The 26,401-nt window shown below is 35.7% G+C and overlaps 1 protein-coding gene across 2 annotated transcripts in view; it reads right to left on the reverse strand.

Annotated features, from left to right (window-relative positions):
* Positions 1-26,401, reverse strand: part of ATP2C1 (ATPase secretory pathway Ca2+ transporting 1) — a 161,335-nt gene that overhangs the window by 60,793 nt on the left and 74,141 nt on the right. For both annotated transcript variants that reach the window (XM_032408706.1, XM_032408707.1), the window contains exons 2-7: positions 24,851-24,961; positions 22,404-22,520; positions 19,701-19,790; positions 17,614-17,649; positions 14,455-14,516; positions 10,223-10,331 (exon numbers count right to left, since the gene is read on the reverse strand). In XM_032408706.1, coding sequence (XP_032264597.1) covers positions 10,223-10,331; positions 14,455-14,516; positions 17,614-17,649; positions 19,701-19,790; positions 22,404-22,520; positions 24,851-24,961 — 525 coding nt within the window. The remainder of the gene's footprint in view (positions 1-10,222; positions 10,332-14,454; positions 14,517-17,613; positions 17,650-19,700; positions 19,791-22,403; positions 22,521-24,850; positions 24,962-26,401) is intronic.

Consider the following 26,401-nt stretch of genomic DNA (forward strand, 5'->3'; position numbering starts at 1 on the left):
AGAACCAGCCAGCTCCATGCCTTCTAGCCAAAAGTTTAAATGTTAAACCTTCAGAAGAGCTGTTAATGAATAGGGAAACTGACTGTTTCACTTTCTCTTCATTATTCCTCAGGCACTCTACTGGAAGTGTGAATAAGACACAACACAGTTCAAAAGTCGGAATATAAATAAGAAACAAGATGTATACATAATCCACATCTGAATATTTAACACCTACAGAATAAAACTGGTTGAAAAACTTCACAGGATTATTCCTATAAAACATTAAGCAGAAGGAAACTACAAGCCAAAGTCACAAAGTTTTCCTAAAAAGCAAAAAATGACTGCTTAAAAAAATTACAGTTAATATGGAACAACTGACAGCTACAAATAAGTTCTTAAACTAAAGAAAGGCTTGGTATACTGTATGCTGCTAAATCAATTACCTCTCTAGTCTTGAATTAAAAGAAAATCAGAAATGGCTTTCTTTCCCCAGAAAAGAATTCCAAACTAATCATTTGCAGATGCCTGATCAGGACAAAATTTCTTACTTTCGGTCTCAAAAATTAGGATTCCTCTTACTGTTTATTCAAATGAAGGAAAATGTAATTAAAACTTCTTCATGAGCTCTAGTTTATTAACAATCAAAGCCTAACCAACTAAAGTAGTATAGCTGAAGGGACTCCATTTTAGAAAGACTCCATCTCTGCTATTTTTCTGTTAGGCCTCATTTACTCATGTTCTGAATCAAAGAAGCTATGTTCCCACTTCAAGGAGGAAGCAAGAAAGTGAATCACTCTCTGAGTTTTGTCCTAGGCCCCAAACACCTCACAACATCCAAGAAGAGCCAGAAATAACACCTATTGTTCACCTGACACTCACCCTTGATTGGACCCTACCCAAGATCCCTGAAGGAACACGTACCCTAGACCTCTTTCCTATATAAACCCCTAACCCCAGACAATGACAAGACTCATTCTCCTTTCCTTTTCAAGTCTCCCAGATGCTCCCTATGCTATTCTCTGTCACTCACACTATTCAATAAACTCTTTTTTCACTTTCTCCTGCTCCTATTTGATTTCTATCCTGCATGAAGCCAAGAACCCTCCTGGCTGCTCCTATGGGAGCATCCCCTGGGTTCTTGGACCCAACCTACCTGCATCACAACCAAGTGTTATAAATTATTAAAAAGGCCTACATGAAATGGATTTTATCCCATGGTAAATATTAACATGAATTGTTAACTTTCTGACTTAAGTGCTAGAGAGATTCAACTTGATCAAGTTGCTAATAACTTAAAGACCAGTATTTGGTTAACAATGATTTCTAGGATATTTTGCTAAGACTATTTAAAGAAACCAAATTTCAAAGAGGGACCTACTTTTGCTTTCCTCCGATATGAAATGAGACTCTTAAAGCAAAGAGACTAAGTCTCACTTCAAACCCTCCCATATTGTCTTTTTAAATTCTAGTGACTTGGGCGCCTGGGTGGCTCAGATGGTTAAGCATCTGCCTTCGGCTCAGGTCATGATCCGAGGGTCCTGGGATCGAGTCCCGCATTGGGCTTCCTGCTCCTTGGGAGCCTGCTTCTCCCTCTGTTTCTCTCTGTCTCTCATGAATAAATAAATAAAATCTTTAAAAAAATAAAAAATAAAAAATAAATAAATTCTAGTGACTTAATGAAAAAAAGTTTTCTCTTCAACATTTTAAACATAAATAGCATTCCTCAGCTCACACTGCCTTTTTTTTTTTTTAAGATTTTATTTATTTGACAGAGTGAGACAGCACAAGCAAGGGGAACAGTAGAGGGAGAGGGGGAAGCAGGCTCCCCGCAGAGCGGGGAGCCCGATGCGGGGCTCGATCCCAGGACCCCGGGATCATGACCTGAGCCGAAGGCAGATGCTTAACCATCTGAGCTACCCAGGCGCCCCAGCTCACACTGCTTTTTAACCAATGATCTATACAAATAAGACAATAAAACCCTAAGCACATCTCAAGCTTATACAATCTAAGAGAACCAACATTCCCAGTGCTCTACATCTGGATGGGGTTTCCAAACTGTATAATAACAATACTACTTCAGAAATATACATCCTTTCCAAAACCAAAATGAGTGATTACATCGAACAGTTTTTAGTAAACAGGAATGTTTCTAAATTCCACAAATATACCATATACCTTCTCCAATAGTCTACTCCATTTCTTTCGACAGCTAATTTAAAATTGCTTTTTTTTTTTTTTTTACAAGTCTGTATATAAGTTTGATAATTCAGAAACGTTTAAAACCAAAGTTTCAGGGATAAATTACAGTAAGAGGGAGAGCAATATACTGTAATCAATTTATCAAGTTGGCCTATCAAAAAAATACACTGAAGTTGATATAAAAACTTGTGAACAGGGCACTCAAAGAATTGGTCCCTCTACTAAAACAATCATGGGCTGACAAAAACTGACAGAATCAACTCTCGAATCAAAAACTTAAAACAACCAAGGAAGTGCTTAATGAAGAAAAAGGCAGCTAAATTTTGGTAAGAAGGCACTGTGGCATTTTTTTTTACCTGTCTACCATCTCCCACTGCCCAGAGAAGCAGTGCTGGCTGTGCGGACAGAAGCTTGCCTTCCTGTTGGAGCTTACTGGTAGCTGGGGACTAAAAAAGACTTTGTTCTTAAAGGGCTGTACTTCTGTGTTTTAACCTGTCTGGCAGTTCCCTGGGGGACTGGTGCAGAGGCTAATATTTATTTCACCATCCCACTCCAATGCAGCCTGTGACTTTCTTGGTGTCTGCCAAAAGATTAAGGACATATACCAGCAGGCAAGGGACTAGGAATAAGGCAAGCAGCAGACACAACCAAAAGACTGGGAAGAAAGAAGCCAAAGAGAAGTTTTGTGAGGGAATATGGGCTTGGAAGGGCTGCCACATATACCAGGGAAGACAGAGTGCAGAATGGATGCCTATAGCCAGATGTGTGCTCAGAAAAATCTGAGAAGACCCTAGACTTGCACCCTGACAGATCTGTGGATTTGACACAAGCAGGTGAAGGTGAAGGTGAAGGCAGCATTGGAGACAGCCTAGGCTCAAGGATCAAGAAGTACCCCAACTCAAAGACAAGCTACAAAGACCAAGAGAATAGTAACTGTTTTTCCTCTTTGACTTGAGAAAGATAAGGCTAGCTGCTGAGATAATGGAACAAAAAAGTCAGAGACCACACACAAAAAGGAATACAGTCTTTACCAAAAAAAAAAACAAACCTGTTTTTTTTTTTTAAGAAAAGTCACTCAACAAATTCAAACACTAAAACCCTCAAAAATCAAAAACAATAAACCTTGAGGAAGGGTAGAATCTAATGTACAGAATTATGACAGTGTAACATTCAAAATACAAAGTTTTCAACAAAAAATTACAAATACAGGGGCGCCTGGGTGGCTCAGTTGGTTAAGCGACTGCCTTCGGCTCAGGTCATGATCCTGGGGTCCCTGGATCGAGTCCCGCATCGAGCTCCCTGCTCAGCAGGGAGTCTGCTTCTCCCTCTGACCCTAACCCCTCTCATGTGCTCTCTCTCATTCTCTCTCTCTCAAATAAATAAATAAAATCTTTAAAAAAAAAAATTACAAATACAAAAAAACCCCAAAAGTATGACCTATTCACAAGAAAAAAATGGACTGATAAAAATCATCCCTCAGCAAGGCCAGACACTGGACTTACTAGAAAGACTTTAAATCAACTGTCTTAAATATGCTCAATAAACTAAAGAAAACCATGGACAAAGAACTAAAGGAAATCAGGAAAACAATTTTTTAAAAAAGACTATCAACTGAGAGAAAGAAAACATAAAAAGGAAACAAACAGAAATCCTGATGCTGAAAGTACAACTGAAATGATAAGTTAACTGGAGGGGTACAACAGCAGATCTGAACAAGGAGGGAGATAAAAACGAGCAAACAAAAAGACAGGACAATTGAAATTAACCAGTCTGAAGGACAGAGAGAAAAAATATATAAAGAAAAATGAAAAGAGCTTAAGGTACCTGTGGGACATCATCAAACATACCAATATAAAATGCAGTCTCAGGGGGAAAAAGAAAAGAAATGTGCAGAAAGAGTATTTGAAAAGATAATGGAAAGAAAACTTCCCAAATTTAAAAGACATGAATCTATATAAAGAAGCTCAATAAACTCCAAATAGGAAAAACTCAAAGCCATTTAGACTGGCAGACATAATCAAACTGCTGAATGACAAAGACGCAATCTTGAAAACAGCAAAGGTGAAGCAACTCATCATGTACTCCTCAATAAGATTAGCAGCCCATTTCTTATTAGAAACCATGGGGGTGAGAACCAGTAGACATATCTACAGTGCTGAGAGGAAAAAAAAAAAAGGTCAAAAAGTCTATATCCAGCAAAACTATCTTTCAAGAATGAAGAAAAATTAAGACATTCCCACTTAAACAAAAGCTAAGATAATTCACTGCTAGCAGACATGCCCCACAAGAAATGCTAAAGTAGAGTCCTTCAAGCTAACACAAAAGGAGAGCAGAAAGTAACTCAAAGCCATATGAAGAAATAAACTCAAGTAAACGTAACTACACAGGGAAATATAAATGCCAGCATTATTGTATTTTGACTTTGTAACTCCTCTATTTTTCCTGATTTATATAATATACTTAACAAATAGGGACGCCTGGGTGGCTCAGATGGTTAAGCGTCTGCCTTCGGCTCAGGTCATGATCCCAGGATCCTGGGATCGAGCCACGCATCAGGCTCCCTGCTCCGCGGGAAGCCTGCTTCTCCCTCTCCCACTCCCCCTGCTTGTGATCCCTCTCTCGCTGTGTCTCTCTCTGTCAAATAAATAAATAAAATCTTTAAAAAAAATAATAATAATAATAATCACTTTAAATGTAAATGGATTTACAATTGTGTGGTATATACGTACAATGGAATACTATTTGGCAATAAAAAGCAATGAAATATTGATGCGTGCAAAAACATAGATGAACCCTGAAAACACTGTTAACTAAAATAAGCCAGACAAAAAAGACTTCATAGTATTTAATTCCATTTATAATGAAATGTCCAGAATAGGTACATGTACACAGACAGAGCAAGCAAATTAGTGCCTACCAGACTCTGGAGAAGGGGAGAGAATATAGTGACTACTAAAGGTAAAGGTGTTCTTTTGGGAGTGATAAAAATGTTCTACAGTTAACACTGTGGTGATGGTTGCACAATTCAAACTATATGGAAAGTGACTGAATGATAGATTTTAAATGTGTAAATTGTGTTGAATGTGAATTACATCTCAGTGAAGTTTTGTGGGCTGTTTTTTTGTTTTGTTTTGTTTTTAATCTTTTTGTATGTGGTAGATAGACCAGCACTTTTGGCATGGACTAAGAGCTAGTTAAGAATGCAGAATCTTGGCACCACCCCAGAGCTGCCAAAACAGAGCCCAGATGACTCCTATGCACCTTAAAAGTTAGGATATAATGCCCTGGGGCAACTCTCTGTCACAGTGAGAAAACAAAGACCTAGTTAAGTGGCTTACAGAAGCTCATATGGTCAATTCATAAGATACATTTTATTCTTTGAATCACAGTTGTTTGCATGTTGGTGTCTCCCAGTAGAAAGGGCACAAATTGTGTCTTTTTCACTTCCTAGCCCTAAAGCCTGGTACAGTGTTCTATACATGATACTAAAACATTTACCGGATGGCTAAAATGACCTCATTACACAGACCAATTTCCAAAGAGAGGCATTACATTTTGCCTACATCAGCTCCACTACCAAAATAAGTAAATTTAACATATCATTACATGCACTTATATTTTAGCAAATGTTTGAAAAGATTTTTTTTTAAAAAAAAACATATAAAAAAAAGCATAGCAAACAAAATCAAAATCTGAGTGTCACCAGAATATCAAGGTTTTCACTGAGTAAATGGAAAATATATTTTGTAACTCAGGAAGTCAGAATGCTCTGACACAGAAAGATAGCTCCTCTAATGAAATTAGCCAACACAGAGGAAGGTGCTTATTAATGATTCTTAACAAAAGTGTTCGCAAAATAGTGAGCTTTACAGAAAGGGACATAAAGGCTAAGTAAAGTTTCAGTCAAGAAGACTATCTTTGACTCCTTCCAATGGCAGGTAGCCAAAGTAGATCTGTGCTCATTATCTTTGGTTTTTACTTGGGAACTAAGGAATAGGAAGGAATAACCCTAAAGAGACCAAAAACTACTCAATGAGCTGAACTACTATGCTGTAACAAAGTATATGGATCTGTGATGTTAAAAGGCTCACTATGTAATGCCAACTGGCTTGTTTTAAGTTTGGACTTCTGAGCAAGGCCCCAGTAGGCTTTCACTCCTAGTGGAGGTATCTTTTGGCCCAGGTTTAAGTGGTCCAATTGATAATCTAGGGTCATAAAAATGGCTAATTCTTGGCCCTCAGGCATATAACTGGTAGTTCTCTTTAAAAAGTTTGATACGGGGGCGCCTGGGCGGCTCAGTAGTTAAGCGTCTGCCTGTGGCTCAGGTCATGATCCCAGGGTCCTGGGATCGAGCCCTGCATCGGGCTACCTGCTCAGCGGGAAGCCTGCTTCTCCCTCTCCCACTCCCTCTGCTTGTGTTCCCTCTCTCGCTGTGTCTCTGTCAAATAAATAAATAAAATCTTTAAAAAATAAAAAAAGTTTGCTACGTTTAGAAAATCATATCAAAAACATTAAAAAAAAAAAAAAAAGAAGGTAATTGTACCCAGTGTCTAGATCTTGAAGACAGTTTCAAAGAATGATAGAAGCTACCCACAAGCATGTGAGCCACAAAATAAAGTGTCAATGGAATTACTCATCCAGAACTTCAAGTATAAGAAAAATCTTGCTACATTTCAGGAAACATTTCAGGCTTAGTTAGAAAGTTAAAGCGAGAGAAGTAAAATATTTTCAATAGAAAAAAGAAACCCTCTTTTCCTTTGACTCTTAGACCCCTAGACTTAGAAATTCCAGTGGCAACCCTCTCAGATCCCCTCCCTCCTTGGGAGCTTTGTACTATCACTTTGCTATCGCTCAATAAGCCTTGCTTTGTGGCCTACCACTCTGTCTGGTCTACCTCTTCATACTTCAAAGCAATGTGACCAAAAACCGCGGACACCGATGGAGAAAAAAATCCTGTGACAGTAAGGTTACTACCACCAACACATACTGGTTCATTCCCTGGCTATGGAAAATGACTCAGGCAAGAAAACAAAATACAGAATTCCTTAAGTTATCAATACTAATCTTCTTTAAAAAGGATTTACAAATGACAATCTCAGCCTGCTGCGGACTGAATTATGTCACAGTAAAATTCATGCTGAAGCTTTAATTTCCAATACGATAGTAATTACCTTCGGAGGTAATTAGAGTTAGAGGAGCTTGTGTGGGTGAGGCCCTCGTAATGGGATTAGTGGCTTTATAGGAAGTGGAAGAGAGACAGCAATCACTCAACCCACCCAGTCTATGGTATTTGATTATGGCAGCCTGACCTGACTTAAGACACAGCCTACAAACAGGTAATACCATATAAAAGTTGTGTAGCAGTCATATCACTGAACTTGCAGACAAAATGCAACTGAATGCCCAGGCAAGTTTTATAGTTAAAATCTGAACCTTCAAAATTTATGACAGGAACCCTAGAGTTGCATAATGACAACGCTAATGTGGCAACCTTGGTCTTAGACTACATCATCCACAAGAAGAGAAATACACCATGAAAGTCCAGATACTTTTGCTTTTTCTAGAGTGAAATCGACACACTTTGTTTTGAGAGATTAATAATATCTCAAAGGTATGTGAGTTCTTAGTTTCCTTTAAATCTTAACGAAGAGCTTATTTCATACAAGAACATCAAATGACCAGCTAGCCTTAAAAAAATCATCCAAAGATCACCATAGCCAAATTCTGCAAATAACACTCCAATAAGCCAACCTAATTCCAAAAGCTAGTAGCCTCTGTGTCCAAAAGAGAAACTGACCTTAACAGCCTTATTATGCTGTAGGTTAGTAGAAGCAGCACAAAAGGTTCAAATCTTTTAGGAACATTATCTCAATCTACCGTAAAAGTTGTAAAAGTCTGCTTGAGGTACCAAGGTGATAGGTAAAATGAACAGGACAGAAAGTGATAGAGGGAATCAAAGATGTTCAACTATATACATAAACATGGATTAACTAGAAGAAAATCAACCTTATCACTGCCAAATAAAACATGTGTTAGTGAAAGTGTCTGAAAAGTTAACAGGTAAGGGAAAAACAGTAATAACAAATCACTCCACAAAGTATATGCTTTCAATTTTTATAACATCAAGCTTTAAAAGGTGAAAAATTCCCTTACTGAACTCACAGTAAGTCTTCAAAGTATACTTGATAAGTGGATAAGATACATACTAATCCAGAACTCTGGTCTTTTCCTATTTGCACATGAACTCTGAAATAATTAATTCTTAGATCAATTAACCCTTATTTAAATGAAAACCCTAAAATACTTTACCAAGTCAAATGGAGTTTTAAAGTTTCTATGTCATTATACTGCTCAAAATGTTCAAGTAATGGGGAACACCATCTTTTTACTACCCCACTGAGGAGGTCTGCTTCTAAACTGGAAGAGAAGGACTCCAGAATAAATGATGACATAAACTCCATGAATTCAAATTAAGACCCTCTGGGGAAAGGGAAGATGATTTATATCAAGTGACAGGCCTGCCGAATGTCTAAGGAGTAATAATCCAAGGTTTTCTCATAAACTAAGTATTAGGAATAGAAAGAAAGGAGAGGAAATGAGTAAAAAAAGATATAAAAAGATAAACTAAGGGCAGAAAGTAATAAAGCAAAATTAACAATATTCCCAATACTTGCTGTATTATCAATTATTTCCACTCACCAATTAAAGCAATCTGGTATCTTCCTAAGGAGAAATTTTAAGTATTTGAAAAAAAGGCCATTACTTCAGGACTAAATGAAGTCTGTTCTTATTATAGTTCAGAAAGGTTCTTTAGGCTTTCCATAACCCCTATGAACACTAAGATTTTGGGACACAGTAAGTATTGAAAGACTGTCACCTCTATAGGTGTTAATGAATAGGCTGTTAATTCCAAAGTAGATGAGACTGGCATGCTAACCTAGGTGCCTAACTCCATTTTCTAGTCCGTCAATCTATTCTACACACTGTGGCCAGATTAAGGTAAGATCATTTGCCAGCTGCATATGACCTTCAAAGCTAATTCCTAACCAATAAAATCTGAGGTAGAGCTTTGTATCCAAGGCCCCCCTGAATCTGATTCCACCACACATTTTTTACCCTTAACATATTCTAGCCCGGTACTATATACTGGGACATTCACAGTGATCTGAATACTGCTGCTTCGTGGTCTTCCTCATCTCTCCCAGTACTACCCTCCAACCCTTCAATTCTCACCACCAAAGCCATGCTGTCTGAGGCATTATCTGATTTTCACTGAAATCAGAAGTAAATGCTCCTTTCTCTAAATTTTCACACTCCATTCTTTGTACTTCTCTTAGTCACTCACCAGGTTCTATCTTATTTTATGGTGAGTGATTTATGTACACAAATAGTATGCTCCCTGATCACAAGAACTCATTACATCATCTTTGTGTCTCCCACAAGGCCTATCATACCCTTTCCATAAAGATCAGCTGATTCACTAATGGACACCTCAAAAGACTCTGTGGTAAAGATTAATATATTTTAAGAAAAGAAGACATGTTTATATATGTTACATTTTAAACTTGAAAACCAAGAGTTTCCAAATCAACTATGCATTAATTCTTAAAATTACTAATGTCTATCCTTTAGTCCATATCCAAGTATTTTCACTTCTCACAAACAGATCACCAAATGCTATGGTCTGAATATGTGTCCCCCCCAAACTTTATATACTGAAATCCTAACTCTCAAACATGAGGTATTAGGTGTGACTTTTCAGATGTGGTTAGGTAATGAGGGTGGAGCTCTCACAAATGGAATTAGTGTTCTTATAAAAGAGACCTCAGAGCTCCCTAGCCCCTTCCACCATGTGAGGACAGAGAGAAGGCACCAGCTATGAACCAGAAGAGGGCCCTCATCAGAAGCAACTGGGCTGGACCCTTGATCTTGGATTTCCCAGCCTCCAGAACTATGAGAAATAATTTTCTGTTGTTTATAAGCGACCCAGGCTATGGTATTTTGTTACAGCAGCCCAAAGAAATTAAAACACCAAACTTACCTCAAACAAGCGTAAATCAGCAGGAACTCTGTCCCCAACAGAAAGGCAAACTGTATCACCTGGAACCAAGTCTCGAGCAAGTGTATGTTCCAATTTTCCTTCACGTACACTGTAACATGAAACAGAAACAACCATGGCTGAAAAAAGAAAGCCACACCACTTATTTAAAAAAATTCTTTCTAGTGGGCTTACCTGAGGAAAAATATATTGTAGTATAATTACCACTTCAAAGAAGCTAAGTCAAATATAAGAAACTAAGCAAACAATTATTTTTCTATTCTTGGTAATTAAGATATTCAGATGACAAAAAAAGCACTGGAAACAGTGACCAGTTATCGTTCAAATGTAAAATGTGAAAACTGAAGCAACCTTCTTATTCATCTGGGCCTGTCTGATTGTGCATCACTGCAACCCCAACAGTGCTTAGCACATAGTCACACACACAAAAAACTCTGTTGAATAAATCCATGTCTCAACAATCTCAATATTAGAACTTAAATGTTTTAATATCACAACTTGCTACACTGAACAGAACATCAATTTTTCATGTCGGACTAATGATTTCTACCTTATGTTTAGACAAATCTGATGCCACAATGTATACTGTACTACTCACATTCAATTTCTATTTTTAAGAGTGAAAATCCATTTTCATTTGTCTCCATGTATTTTTTTATTTCCTCTTTGATTTCTTGGTTGGCCCATTTTCATTGTTTAGTAGCATGCCATGTAGCTTCCATGTATTTGTGTTCTTTCCAGATTTATTCTTGTGACTGATTTCCAGTTTCATACCATTGTGGTCAGAAAAGATACATGATATAATTTTAATCTTTTTGAATTTATTGGGACTTGCTTTGTGGCCTAATATGTGATCTATTCTGAAGAATGTTCCATGTGCACTTGAAAAGAATATGTACTCCACTGTTTTTGGATGGAATGTTCTGAATGTATCTATTAGGTCAATTTGGTCTAATGTGTCACTCAAAGTCACTGTTTCCTTGCTGATTTTCTAAAAAAAATCAATGGTCTAAAATCTTTGGGACACAGCAATAATTGTTCTAAGAGGGAAGTTTATAGCAATACAGGCCTACTTTAAGAAATAAAAATGTCTCAAATAAACCTTACACCTAAAGAAGCTGGAAAAAGGAGAATAAGCCAAAGCCAGTAGAAGAAAAAAAATAATAAAGATTAGAGCAGAAATAAATAAAATGGAGACTAAAAAAAAAGTAGAACAGATCAATAAAGCTAAGAGCCAGTTCTTTGAAAAGATCAACAAAATTGATAAACCTTTGGTCAGACTCCTCAAGAAAACAAGAGGGAAGACTCAAATAAATAAAATCAGAAATGAAGTAGGAAAAATAACAAACGATACCACAGGAATACAAAGAATTATAAGAGAATATTAAGACAAATTATATGCCAACAAATTGGACAACTTTGAAGAAATGAATAAATTCCTAGAAACATATAACCTTCCAAGAATGAATAGGAAGAAAGAAAATTGAACAGACGGATTACTAGCAATAAAATTGACAGTAGTCAAAAAATTCCCAGTAAAAGTCCAGGACCAGGTGGATTCACAGATGAATTTTACCAAACATTTAAAGAAGAGTTAAAGGGGCGCCTGGGTGGCTCAGTCATTAAGCATCTGCCTTCGGCTCAGGTCATGATCCCAGGGTCCCGTGATCGAGCCCCGCATCAGGCTCCCTGCTCAGCGGGAAGCCTCCTTCTCCCTCTCCCACTCCCCCTGCTTGTGTTCCCTCTCTCGCTATCTCTCTCTGTCAAATAAATAAATTTTTTAAAAATCTTTAAAAAAAAATTCTATAAAATAAAGAAGAGTTAATACCTATTCTTCTCAAACAATTCCAAAAAATGGAAGACAAAAAAAGCTTCCAAATTCTTTATACGAGGCCAGTATTACCCTGACACCAAAACCAGATTAACACACTACAAAAAACAAAAACTACAGGCCAATATCTCTGATGAAGACAGATCTAAAAATCCTCAACAAAATATAAGCAAACCAAATCCAACAACACATTAAAAACATTATTCACCACGATCAAGTGGGATTTATTTCAGGAATGCAAAGGTAGTTCAATATTCCCAAATCAGTCAACATGATGCATCACATTAACAAGAGAAAGGATAAAAACTATATGATCATCTCAACAGATGCAGAAAAATCATTTAACAAAGTACAACATCCATTCATGACAAAAACTCAACAAAGTAGGCTTAGAGGGAACATACATCAACATAGTAAAGGCCTTAAAAGAGAAACCCACAGCTAACATCATACTCAATGGTAAAAAAGAGCTTTTCCTCTAAGATCAGGAATAAGGCAAGGATGTCCACTCTCACCACTTTTATTCAACATAGTACTAGAAGGCATTGCCACAGCAATCAGACAAGAAAAGAAAAAGCATCTAATTTGCTAAGGAGGAAATAAAACTGTCACTATCTGCAGATGACATGTTACTATAGATAGAAAAACCATCCAGATTCCACCTAAAAATTACTGGAACTGATAATGAATTCAGTAAAGTAACTGGATACAAATTAATATGCTGAAATCTGTTGCATTTCTATGCACTAATAATAATGAAGCAGAAAGAGAAATTAAGAAAACAATCCCATTTACAATTGCACCAAAAAGAATGAAATACCCAGGAATAAACTGAACCACAGAGGTGAAAGACCTTTCCTCCAAAAACTATAAAACACTGATGAAAGAAATTGAAGATGACACAAACAAATGGTAAGACCGACACATAGATCAATGGAACAGAATAGAGAGCCCAGAAATAAACCCACGCTTATATGGTCACTTAACCTACAATAAAAGAGGCAAGAACATACAATGGGGAAAAGACAGTCTCTTCAATAAATGGTATTGGGAAAACTGGACAGCTACATGCAAAAGAATGAAACTAAACCACTCTGTTTTACTATACACAAAAATAAACTCAAAATGAATTAAGTCCTAAATGTAAGACCTAAAACTATAAAATACCTAGAAGAAAACACAGGCAGTAATTTCTTTGCCATCTGCCACAGAAACATTCTTCTAGACATGCCTCCTCAGGCCAGGGAAACAAAAGCAAAAATTAACTATTGGGACTACACAAAAATATAAAGCTTGTGCACAGCAAAAGAAACCATAACAACAACAACAAAAAAAAAACACACAAAAACCCCCCAGCAACCTACTGAATGGAGAAGATATTTGAAATAATATATCCAAAAAGGGGTTAATATCCAAAAGATATAAAGAACTCCTACAACCTGACACCAAAAAAAAAAAAAAAACAACACACAACAAATAATCTGATTAAAAATGGACAGGAATAGACAGTTTTCCAAGAAAGACACACAGACGGCCAACAGACGCATGAAAAGATGTTCAACATCACTAATCATCAGGGAATGCAAATCAAAACCACAATAAGATATCACTTTACATCCGTCAGAATGGCTACAATCAAAAAGACAAGAAACAACAAGTGTTGGTGAGGATATGGAGAAGAAGGAACCTTCATGCACTGTTGGTGGGATGCAAATAGGTGCAGCCACTGTGGAAAACAGTATGGACATTCCTCAAAAAATTAAAAATAGAATTACCATATGATCCAGTAATTCCACTACTAGGTATTTACCCAAAGAAAATGAAAACACTAATTCAAACAGATAAATGCATCCCTATGTTTATTGAAGCATTATTTGCAATAGCCAAGATATAGAAGCAACCCAAGTGTCCATCCATAGATGAATGGATAAAGAAGATATGGTGTACGTACGTACACACACACACACACACACACAGGAATATTACTTAGCTATAAAAAAGAATGATATTTCACCGTTTGCAACAACATAGATGGACCTAGAGGGTATAAAGCTAGGTGAAATAACTCAGACAGAGGAAGACAAACACCACATGACTTCACTCAAATACGGAATTTAAGAAGCAAAACAAAAGACAAAAGTGACAAACAAAAAAACACTCTTAAATACTGAGAGCAAGCTAGTGGCTGCCAGAGGGAAGATAGGTGAGGCTATGGGTAAAACAGATAAAGGGAATTAAGAGTATACTTACAGTGATGAGTACTGAGTAATGTATAAAACTGCTGAACCATTATACTATATGCCTGAAACTCTTTTAACACTGTATACAAATTATAATTCAATTTAAAAAAATTAGAAATCCATATCAGAAACAAGGATCATACCAATGGCATTCTGGTGGCATAAGTTTACTCAGTTCTTCAAGAGATTTTTCTGAACGATATTCCTATTTATTAAAAAAAAAAAAAAGCAGAACATATTAAGAGAAAACATTTATAAAGAAATGCAAATATGTATGTTCCTATGTACATATTCCATGTTAGACTTAAGTAAATAATCTCATTTTTTTAAAATTTCCCCCAGTTCTTATCTTTTCCTTTACTTGCACTTATAGTCCTAACACATGAAAGTTTATTCCTTATTAAATAATGTTAAATTATAGCAGCCAAACAATTCTGACAATTAAATATTCCCAATTTTATATGTTAATATTCAATGTGAAACCTAAGGTCAGTTTATTTATAAGAAAATGAAGAACACTCATTAGTGTGTCCAAAGAGTATATAATTTTCAGTCATTAAAAGTTAAAATCATTGAGCCTCATGATTAAGATAATTTTACTTTTAGTGTTTAATGACCAAAGAAGTCAAAGACAATTAACTGCAAGCAACATCTGCTTTGAGGATATAAGCACATGCTTACTGCAAAGGTTTATGAAGTTTGTTTAGAAAGAACATCTGTTAAATAAGAGTGAGTTGTGGCTGGCACTACTTTCACAGACACCTTTCCCATCACCCTGAATTATCCAAAAGAGGACATTCTCAGGAGCCCCAAGTCTGCGATGCTCCAGCCTTTCTCTATGCATATAATCAAAGCTGAGGGTCAGAGACATCTTTCATCTCACCATACTACTTAGTCCACGTTTCCATGGGCAGTCTTGCTTCACGTAACATCACTGCTATTTCTGTCTCATGTCTGCACTAAATACACCAATCTTTTGATCTAAGTTTAAAAATGGAGAGGGTGAGTAGTGGGAGTGAAAGTTGGGGAGTGTTTTGAAATGACTGCAGTGCTAGTACTATTCAAAATTTCATACCCATCACAAACTTTTTGAAATAGCAAATGCAAAGCTATATAAGAGTAACTTAGAATTAAATGAGTATTTACTTAGGCAAGAGGAACAAATATGAGAGTAAGGCAAATCTATAATATGAAAATTCTAAGATACCCCTCCCCCAACCATAACAAGGATATTAAGGAATTTGGAAATTTTACCCAAAAATTCCATAGAAGGCTAGAAAACACTCACCAATTCTAGATCCTAGTAATAAATGACATAGAAGCTGCCCAATCTTTACCTCCCTTTTCAGACTTCTTAGGCTTCACTCCCTACAACTACAGAGATACTTCTGTATCAAAATGACCTTTTAACATGTCACTAAAAACCTGACAGCCATCTCTAATGAACACTTAAAAGTTATATTTTAAGTTTATTGTAAGGTGGCATCAATGTATGACGATATAAAACAGCTATTTTCATGGCTGTGAGGGTATACAATGGGGTGAGAAATGGAGATTTTTGAAAGAGAGGGAAAAAAGGGTAGACATAAATATAAAAATATACAAGCACTCTCCTCCTAAAACCCAGATAAAAACACAAATATTAAATAAGACAAATCATTGACAATTTCAGAGTTTTGGTAGTTTTCTGACAAAGCACTATAATAAGTTCAAGTGGCAGCAAACAGGATCTTTTAGAGAGGGTTTTTAATTGCAGTTTATACAGAATATTTTGTTGGTTTCAAGGCACATTTGGGTAAAAGGCTCATGTATGTATAAGAAACCAGACCTACCAATCTGAAACTGGGCTTTTCATAAATGTTTCAATTCTTTCTGGAGTTTTCCATCAACTGAACCTATCACAGAGATATTTAGCAGATAGTTTCTGCCACTGCATTCACAGTGTATAACATGCAATCTTTGTGGAAAATCCCACACTATGTTAAAATCACAATTTTGTAGGTTTTTTTGAGGTAGGTGCTCTCTACACACCAACAGAACAAGCAAAGGTCCTCTTATCCATAGTAATAATACTGCAGGAATCCCTCTGAAGAAAGTCACTCCGTATTTCTCAAGCATTATTAAAGATGCAAGAGGGTTCCAGTTACTGGTTGAGTGGATAGTACCACCTGAATGTCTGAATGAAGAGCTGCCTTGAATGATGACCAGCCTGGAAGGACCTCTGCTAGACTAACTAGCTCCACCTGCCCCAGCGCAACTTTTGTCTGTTCTAAGCAAAAAGATTCCCTGGAAACAGAATCCCTGATGGTCTACTGATGGAGCTCACAAACTTGCTGCAGATAATCTGATTACAACAGACTTTTCTACAGTGGGTTACTGTAAACTAATAACTTATTAGTTAGAGATTGCCATAGAAAGCCTGGATAATTATAGGAAATACCCAAGGAATTAACCACAGATGTGAAAATAACCACAATCACTTAAAATATAGTCTTAAGAGTCAAAGCAACATGAACTTGAGTATCAAACATAACATTTTCCTGTAAACGAGAAGTCTTTTTTCTTATTTTATTTTTGAGTAATCTCTACACCCAATGTGGGGCTCGAACTCACAACCCTGAGATCCAGAGTCACCCAGTTGAGCCAGCCAGGTGCCCCAATCCTTCTATTCTTATGAACTATGCTTTAAAACTTTTAGCTAATAAAATGAGACCTGCCAACATTGTTCTAAAATATGAAGTTATCAGATATTAAATAAACATAAAACTAAGCCTACGTTTTTATATATGCCTACACTTGCGATAAAAATCCTGACATTATCTCCACATTGATATTCACATTTCATTTTTAAAAGGAGTTCCCTCATCATATGTTTTATTTACTGTTTCAATGTCTATGCTGAATTGGAAATTTGATCCAGATCAGAACGTTTTTCTGTGTAGGAAATGAGGAATTTAAACCTGGCCCAATTTTTTAATTGAAAAAAATTTTTAAACCTGTTGCTGGCTTTTATTTCTATTACTGTGCTTTTTGTTTCCATCTGCTTCAGTTATCTTTAATTTTATCAAATAAAAAACTACATTTTCTTCATGCTACTATCTAAATCAAAGCAGTCAAGTTAGTTCCACAAAGTTCCCTGGAGAACTAAGTTTCTGAAATCATTTCAAAAACAAAGAATAAATTGTTCTGACCAGTATTACCATCCCCCAATAACCAAAGATTTTCTCATAAGCCACCTCAGTTTTTTTAAGCAATTAACTAAAATACCATTTTCATGCTGACAAAGTAGACCACCTACTCACCTGAACAAAGGCAACCGTGACGACGATAAGTATTGCCTAAACAAAACAAAGAAATAACCTTTTAAAGCTGAAATTGTAACTTCAGAAATAACTGTTAATCATGTTTTATTTTTCTAACTCTATTTGCAGTCCCCAGATACCAGACACTAAGCACTGAGATCAACTGGGGAAGAAATCACAACTCTGCCTTAGGGGAAAAACTGACAGCCAACAGTGCCTTGCCTCCCCTAGGACAACTTCTCAAATTTGATCTCAAGATCCCTTTCTGTTCTTACAAACTGAGGACCAGCTTTTATGTGGGATATAACCTACTGATATTTACGATAATTTAATACTTTTTTAATTGCTCAGTTTTAATTCCTCCTTATTAATTCATCTAAAAAGTAATAAAACCATTGCATGTTAATACATACAACATTTTTTATGAAAAATACACTTTCCAAATAAAAAAAATTTCTGACAAAAGTGCAAGTGTTTTCAGTTTTTCTATCTTTGATGTCTGCCTTAATACAAAGCTAGATTCTCACATTTGCTTCTGCATTTAATCTATTGTCCTAGGTATAGGCTGAAGTATAGGCTGAAGTATAGGAAGAAAACCTAATCTCATACAGATACTGTTGGAAAAGGAAGGAGTATTTTAAAAGCCTTTTCAGATTGTGGATATTCTTCTTAGCTACTACACCCAAATTAGACAAGTGTTAGTTACTTAGAGTAATTTGCAAATAGAATCTAAGCTGTATCAATGAACTTTTCATAATTATAGTAAAATCTATTGATCTATTTTCAATTTGAATGGATCTCTGATCACTGAAAACATTGTAACATCTTACACTGGTCGTTTAGAAAATATTGATTTACTTGGTTATTCAAATCTTTCAAGTGCTGACACATTTCATAATAGTAAAAAAAATGATATTCATTGAAATACTACTGATCTCTTTAGAATGAAGTCTTAAATATTGGGAAGCTATTTAGCGCACAGTAATTCATAAATATTTTGCAAAATTCTATCACTTGAAAGCCTGAATTTTATCACTGGCAATAAATGTTCTTTATTTTTCTTGAAGTGATAGTATTTCATCATTTCACTCACTTCCTAAAAAAAAGCATGCCAGTTATTCAAGTCTTAAGAACCAAGTTTGTCTATCATTCATTCTTTCTAGTAAAGCCTAGTTCAGCTCACCACAATCGCCCTTCCTTGAAACAACCATTGTACCTCAATATACGTAGGTCCTTTATGCATACTTCCCATTTTATTACACAGAATATTCAAAAGGTATATACTCAACTGTCAAGATTTAATGAAATTAATTTTTACTGCATTATGAAAAACACTCCTAAGAGAAACAATGAAAGAAAACAATGCCCACTAGTACAGGTTGGTGCCATTATTCTGACTTGAGTCAACACTCAGTTTTACCTGCCACTGCTCTTTCACCACTGATGCAAACATACAAAGCAAAAATGATGTTTGAGTATTACATAAACAGTTTGACCTTACATGCTCCCTGAAAGGGTCTTACAGACACCTGGGAGTCCACAAGCAAGAGCTCAAGAACTGCAGCTCTATATTAATTTCTACTGTGTTCTTACGCGTAAACATATCTGCTTTAATCAATGCTTGTACTTGCTATAAATTTTTATACCACAATATAACACAGGACAAGAAAAAAAAGAAGAGGAAACTTTCAATGAAAGCAAGAACAGCTTAGCCAGAAAGAGTAAAATCTTACATAGTATATAGAGTGTTCACTGTTACATAATATTTTTAATTTCATAATGATCAGGCTTCAGTTCACAATTAGTCAAAACATTCTCAATAGAAAGTAAACTAAATTAAAATTTTAACCAGAAATTTATAAAATATTCCATATCTGTAAAATTATAAGGTTGTTAAATAATTCTCATGAGTGCCAATCACAGACCGTTGAACATTACTTGAAATTACTGCAACAAAATGCAGGATTTGGACATTAACAAAAAACCTGAAGAAACATTAGGCACTTCTCAATTCATTTTCCAAAATAAAAGCCAATCCTAATTTTAAACGATTATCCAATAGTTTAAAAATATATATATTTTCTTACCACAGTGATACTGACAGCATCATCAAACTGATGCATTAAAACACTGATGACTGCAGAAGCCAGAAGCAGCATAATAAGGGGATTTTTAAACTGAAAGTGAAAACAAACAGCAATTCAACAGTTTTGTATGAATGGTAGTTGTGTTGCATCACAACAAAAACTTAAAAAAATAAACTACTGAGGCATGATTAGAAAATTATGAGTCTACATTTGAATGAGATTTTGTATGTCTTTTTAATTAACAAAAAAAGTATTTACACTTAACTACATTTAAAAGTCACCGCTTCATAACAGTTCCTTTTCAGAAGAAAAGAAAATTAAATATCAATACTTAAAACTAAGAATTTACCAATTCCTTATGGTACACGTATATTTTTGGTACATTAATTTAATAAATATAGCTGGTCTGCATTTCTACTGAGGCTAGAATAAGTGGAAAATGAATTTTAAGATAAAAATTTAGGTTAACACTGGGTACAACACCTAAATTATGAGATCCAAATATCTTATACTTAATAAGTAGCACAGATTACAATTCCGTGGTTGACCCACATGCCCCAAGAATAATCGTAGCTAAGAACCAACAATAAGATCCACTCCACAGAAGCTGAAGATTTTCCAAATGCTGGTTTTCCTATTATCTATCTGGCAGAGGCATTAGTATCTAAAGAAACAGAACCACACCATCAACCCAACTAGGCAGCACTTAAATGACCAAGCACCAGAGCCACCCTAAATTCTCCCAGTTGGACATCCTACTCCTTAAACATCAGAGCTCTGTTGCCAGAACCTCTTCCTCTGATGAAGTGGTGCCAATCACTGTTAAAGGTGCAAAGTAACTAGGCTACAAAGAATTCATCCCACCAGAGAGCCCCAGCCCCTAGATACCACAGCAGCAAGGTTAGATGCCATCACCTCCCCCTCCCTATATGGCTCCATTCCCTGGCACAGGGGTTCCGACCCTGCTTCACATCAGAATCATGTGAAGAACTTCTAAAATATGCCTACGTTCACACCAGACCAATTAAATCAGAATCTCCGGGCATAGGGCCCAGGCTTCAGCATTTTTAAAGCACTCCCCAAATGATTCTAACGCCTAGAAGATTGAAAATCACTACTCTAACAAACTAAAACTACAACTGCAATGTGGTTCAGGGTTGACAAACCACACACACTTGACTGAGTCAGAGTACCTGGGTTTAAATCCAGCTCCTGTCACTTGTGTATGACCCAAGTTCCTCATCTGGGAAAATACTACCTTATACCAAGACTGTGATAAAGATTAACTAAGAATGTATATTAAAACACTGTGTGAACCATAAAAGCCACTTCAAATGTTAGCTCTTATCATCACAATTTGAGGACAAGACCCATGGGCTTTTTTTATTACGACCTCTAAAATACCTATGCCAAAGTAGCAAGCACGCCACTTGATTAATGGCAGGCTCCAGACAAATGTTTGCAAAGCAACAAACTCAGTGTTCTTTGTAGAGGAACAGAGTCACCCAGTGCTTTATGATTAAAAATTGATATCTACTGTTAATTGCTGCTTGTGTTTAACTACATTACACTACTTCTGTTTCATTCTCACAGCAATCCCATGATGCAGGTAGTCAAGCTTTGAAACAGGAGTAAGAAAGTAAAACATTAAATTATACTGCCTAATAATAAGTCCAATCACTATAGTTTATAAATCTAGAATGAACTTCCTAAAGTTTTAGGTAATGTGGATATGTGGTAAATGTGAGAATACAAACATGCATATAAAAAATATTCTACAAACACATGACAGATACACACACACAAGGTTCTTTTAATCTCTAAAAATTCAGTTTTTCCACTTTAAACAAACTCATCTGCAAAATTAAGACTGATAAATTTGGGCCCATTAAGGCCCTTTAGAAAAGTTACACATAGATCTTAAAAAAAAAAAAAAAAACCTGTACTTAGAAGGCTTAAAAGTTTCCTTTACTAAAAAGAACTTGTTAAAAAATAAATAAGTAAAAATAAAAAGAACTTGTTTGGCAAACTAACCCTACTAGGTGAAAACTGGCCATAGGATTCTTGGAACTTTTCACATTAACATACTTGTTATAGTTAAAAGAAAATCCTACAATAAGTCTTTCTGAAAAGATTAGGATATTGACAAAATATAATTAAAAATAGCTATTGTTTATTGATAGCTTACTATCTCCTAAAATTATTATCCTCATGTTATAGATAAGACTAAAAGGATAATAAAGATCATAGAGCTAGTAAGAAATAAAGATAGAATTTGTACTCAAGCAGTCTGGATTCAAACTACCTTATTTTTACTACATTTTCTAAGCTGGCTATATTACTTTAAAAAATATTAGCATTCCCATGTAATGTATGGGGATTAACATAACAATAAAAAAATTTAAAAAAAAATATTAGCATTCCTTGTAAGACAAATGTAAGGTAGACATCTGTAAAGGAAACTACTGTTCACAGTATTATTCCATGTTATACATTCGTAAAGATTTGCACCCACTAAAAATTACAGAAGTTCCAACTTAACAGTAAACTCTAACAGAAAAAATGTAGGTAAAAAACATTTTTTACAAATTATTTCCTTTCTCTACAAAACAAAACAAAAAAAAAACTGCACAAAAGTAAACAACTACACTAACAAAAATACATGTAAATTACACAGCAGAGGAGGAAATAAAAATATTTCACCTGAGAAATATACTTCTTCCATAGTGGCTCATCTTCACTGATATCAAACTCATTCCAGCCATGGAAGGCTCGCCTATGACTTACTTCACATTTGTTTAGACCATTCTGAAGATCAGCCTATTAGATTTTACATATAAAAGTTACTAAAAATGTTAGCAGAGAACAAAAGAAGAAAAACACAAGGGTACATATTGTATGTTCATATTTATAAGAACTTACACAACAGTCAAAACTAATCTGTTGTAACAAAAAGCATTATCAGTGGTTGCTTGGGGCCAAGAGCAAAAATCTACTTAGATTAACTGCAGAGGGACCTGAGGAACTTCTAGTAGTGATGAAAGTGTTCCATATCTTAATTCTGATGGTGGTTAACATTTGCCAAAATGCAAACTGTTCCGTTAATATGGGTACATTATATTTCATGTAAATTACACCTTGATTAAAAAAAAATTATTGATGTATAGGTAACATACAATATTATATTAGCACATTTTTTAAAAAAATGTAAGCAATAAGGTATAGTTTAATAAACAAAAAACTTATGATTTTCTCTGGGAAGAGAGAAATAAACAAAAACCAGCCACATGACTTACAGAAAGCAAAGTATCAGTACATTTTAATTAGCTTTCTTTGCTTTCATTGTTTTATTTTCTAAAATTAGTTTCTCCAAAAGAACATTCAATGGACCATAACTGCCTTTTTTGTTCTGTGAGCCTATCAAAACCCTCAGATTGGTATTACTTTTTACTCTTGGACTGTGTAATTCTTTCAAGCAGATAATTTGTGGTTCCTAAATTACTAAAAATAATTATGTTCTATGAACACTACCTACATTCTTCAGTCACTGCGATATTGTGATTTATTAAGAAATGTATATGTTATCTGGTCATTCAGATGCCCAAAACATATTCCTCATTTGTATATGGTCTTCCTCCAGGGTTACTGGCTCACAGCTCCTAAAACCCTTGGAATTTCCTGGGATGATGGCAATAAAGGTGTCTTTTGTTGTGTGAATGAAGGTGACTTTTGGACCCCACCCAAGAGCAGCAGCTGATAGACAAGAGGACCAACCACATGATTACAGGGTTCAGTCCCAGCACCCCCACCACCATTCTCCCTCACCTCTGAGGAGGAGAGAGACAGGATGAAGGCTGAATCAGCCAAAGGCAAATGACTCAGTCAACCATGACTAAGCAATGAAGCCTCCATAAAAGCCCAAAAGAACTGGGTTTGGAGAGCTTCCAGGTTGGTGAAAACATGGAGACTAGGGAGAATGGTATACCTGGAAAGGGCATGGAAGTTCTAGGCCTTTTCCCCATCCCAGACCTATGTATCTCTTCATCTGGCTGTTGATTTATATCCTTTATCATATCTCTTTAATAAATTGGTAAACGTTAAGTGTTTCCCTGAGCTCTGTGAGCCACTCTAGAAAATTAAATGAACCTAAGGAGGAACCTCTAATCTGTAGTGGGTTGGTCAGAAGCATAGGTAACAGCATGGGGCCTGTGACTGACTTCTGAAGTCAGGAGTAAGAGGCAGTCTTCTAGGGCTGAACCCTTAACCTATGGAATCTGATGTTATCTCTGGGTAGATATTGTTGGAATTGAGTTAAATTATTGGGTGTCCAAGAATTGCTTGGTGTTATGTGTGGGAGAAGCGCCCCCCAACCATGTTGGAATTGGATCTGGGAAACTTAGAAGAGTCATTGTCTCTCATGATTTATTAACATAACTATCATTTAAGAATGAAATTACCTGCATCCCTAAAATAATCAGTTTCTCTGGCCAAAAGCTTTACAATAGAGTTTGATAACAGTCTCGCAACACTTAAAAATATTTAAAATAAATGGTTTTAAAACAATATAAATACAACCAAAAACCCTCAAAAAATATATATCCAATGTTTTTAATGCCATCATTAAAATACAGGAATTTTGAAGGAAAAATTAAAAAAGTATTCATGTTACATTAGATTGTGCTTTTAAAACTAGGAAGAGATTAAATTTCATAAGCAATTAAAGTTTACTTGCAGTCCCTATCTTGTACTTACCTTTCACTTTAGAAAACACTTAACAAAAAAATGATAAACTCCTAACTCTACTTATGTTAATAAATTGATTATTTTATTAATCCAACTAATCCTTACACAGCATTAATAGCTCCTCGCAATGCTAATGACCTAGAGTTGCACTGTCCAATCAGGTAAACACTAGCCACGTGCAGCCATTTAAATTTTAAAGAATAAAAATTAAATAAAATTAAATTCAGTTCCTTACCTAAATATCCACACTGCAAGTACTCAGTAGTCATATTTAACTATTGGCTACTGTACTGAACAACGCAGAACACCACACTTATGTCATCAGAGAAAATTCTATTGGATGGCATTTACCTATGTCTAAATGACTGATTTTACTATCTATTCCCTTCTTCCCACCAAGCACTTACTTGGAGAATGCTTGCAACTTCACTGACGGGTAATTCACTTGCTTTTTTTGATGTCAATACAGGAATCATTGTCTCATTTTCACCATTAGGAATTTTTTGAAAACGTGCAACCTAGTAAATAAAACCAAAGGAAAAATATTTGAATATACCAAAAAATTGGAATGCAGTCTAGAATAAATGAAAATCCAAATGTTCACAGAAACTTAGTTTCCAGTTAGAAAACAAACATTTTGAGAATAATAAGTATCTAGTTCTCATAAGATAATTTTCTACTAACCATGTACTATTCTCCAGAAAGCACATCTGAAAAATCAAGCCACCAGTGCCAGCTAGAATACAAAATAATTTCCACATTAAATAAAAAAGATGCTATTTCTACAGCAATGTAATGAGTAAAAAGTAAAACAGATGTCCCGTCTAGCAGATCCTGAGAATTACATGTAGTCATAATCCTCTAAACTCATTATGTTTAACAGGAAAGACAGAGAACAGCTAAGCTTTCTCCATTTTAACTACTCCTGTTGGTTAGCCCATTTCTTAACTGTCCAGAAAAACACCTGACTACTCTACATAAGCACCAGGACAGCAAGTCAGATTTAAAAACCCATTCCCAAACTAGCAGGAAAACAAAGAGCAAAAGAGAGACCACACAAGCAGAGGATGCACAGTTAGGGAAGGGGCTGTGAACAAGCAGAGTAAATCACAGAAATGGTGGTAACCATGGTATCTACTTGATGCAGCTTCATAAGCAAGTATCTACAGAAAAGTGTTTATTTAACACACTTCCAGAAATAAATCCCCAATCCAGACTTGTCTTGGGTCCTAAGCTGACAGATTAATCTTTATAGACAAAAAAAAAAAAGTTTTGAATAAGTAGGAGAAAGGAAGACAAAATCTCCCCACAGAAACTTTAGCGAAGAAAACATTTCAGTTCCTACACATCCACTGATTAAAATACTGAAACTGTAAAATAATACTGAAACTGAAGTAAGTGATCATCTTACTGCCAAGACACACGTCTTTAAGCTTTCAGATGGAATGTTTTCAACCTTGGATAATCAACATTTTTAGGATAAAATATTTCCCTAAAATTTTTTTGACACAACACTTCTTTAAGACAACAAATCAGATTGGGACACCTGGGTGGCTCAGTCCTTAAGCGTCTGCCTTCGGCTCAGGTCATGATCCCAGGGTCCTGGGATTGAGTCCCGCATCAGGCTCCCTGCTCAGTGAGGAGCCTGCTTCTCCCTTTCCCCACTCCCCCTGCTTCTGTTCCCTCTCTCCCTGTGTCTCTCTGTCAAATAAACAAATAAAATCTTTAAAAAAAAATGAGATTGATCAAAGAAGAATAACCTTAAGTTTCTATTATTCTAAGACAATAATAGAGACCTGTATGCTGTCATTACAGAGGTCTGTGTACATAAAAAAATCTTTACACTACTCCAAAAAATAGTAAATAGCTGTGGGAAAAAAAGTACTCCCTCAGTGTAACTGAGTTCTGGAACAATCAAATACATACATGTTTTCTAATCTCATCTATTTAAAAGGCAT

Source organism: Phoca vitulina, unplaced genomic scaffold (assembly GCF_004348235.1).
Source record: "Phoca vitulina isolate PV1807 unplaced genomic scaffold, GSC_HSeal_1.0 scaffold10, whole genome shotgun sequence".
Classification (NCBI taxonomy): domain Eukaryota; kingdom Metazoa; phylum Chordata; class Mammalia; order Carnivora; family Phocidae; genus Phoca; species Phoca vitulina.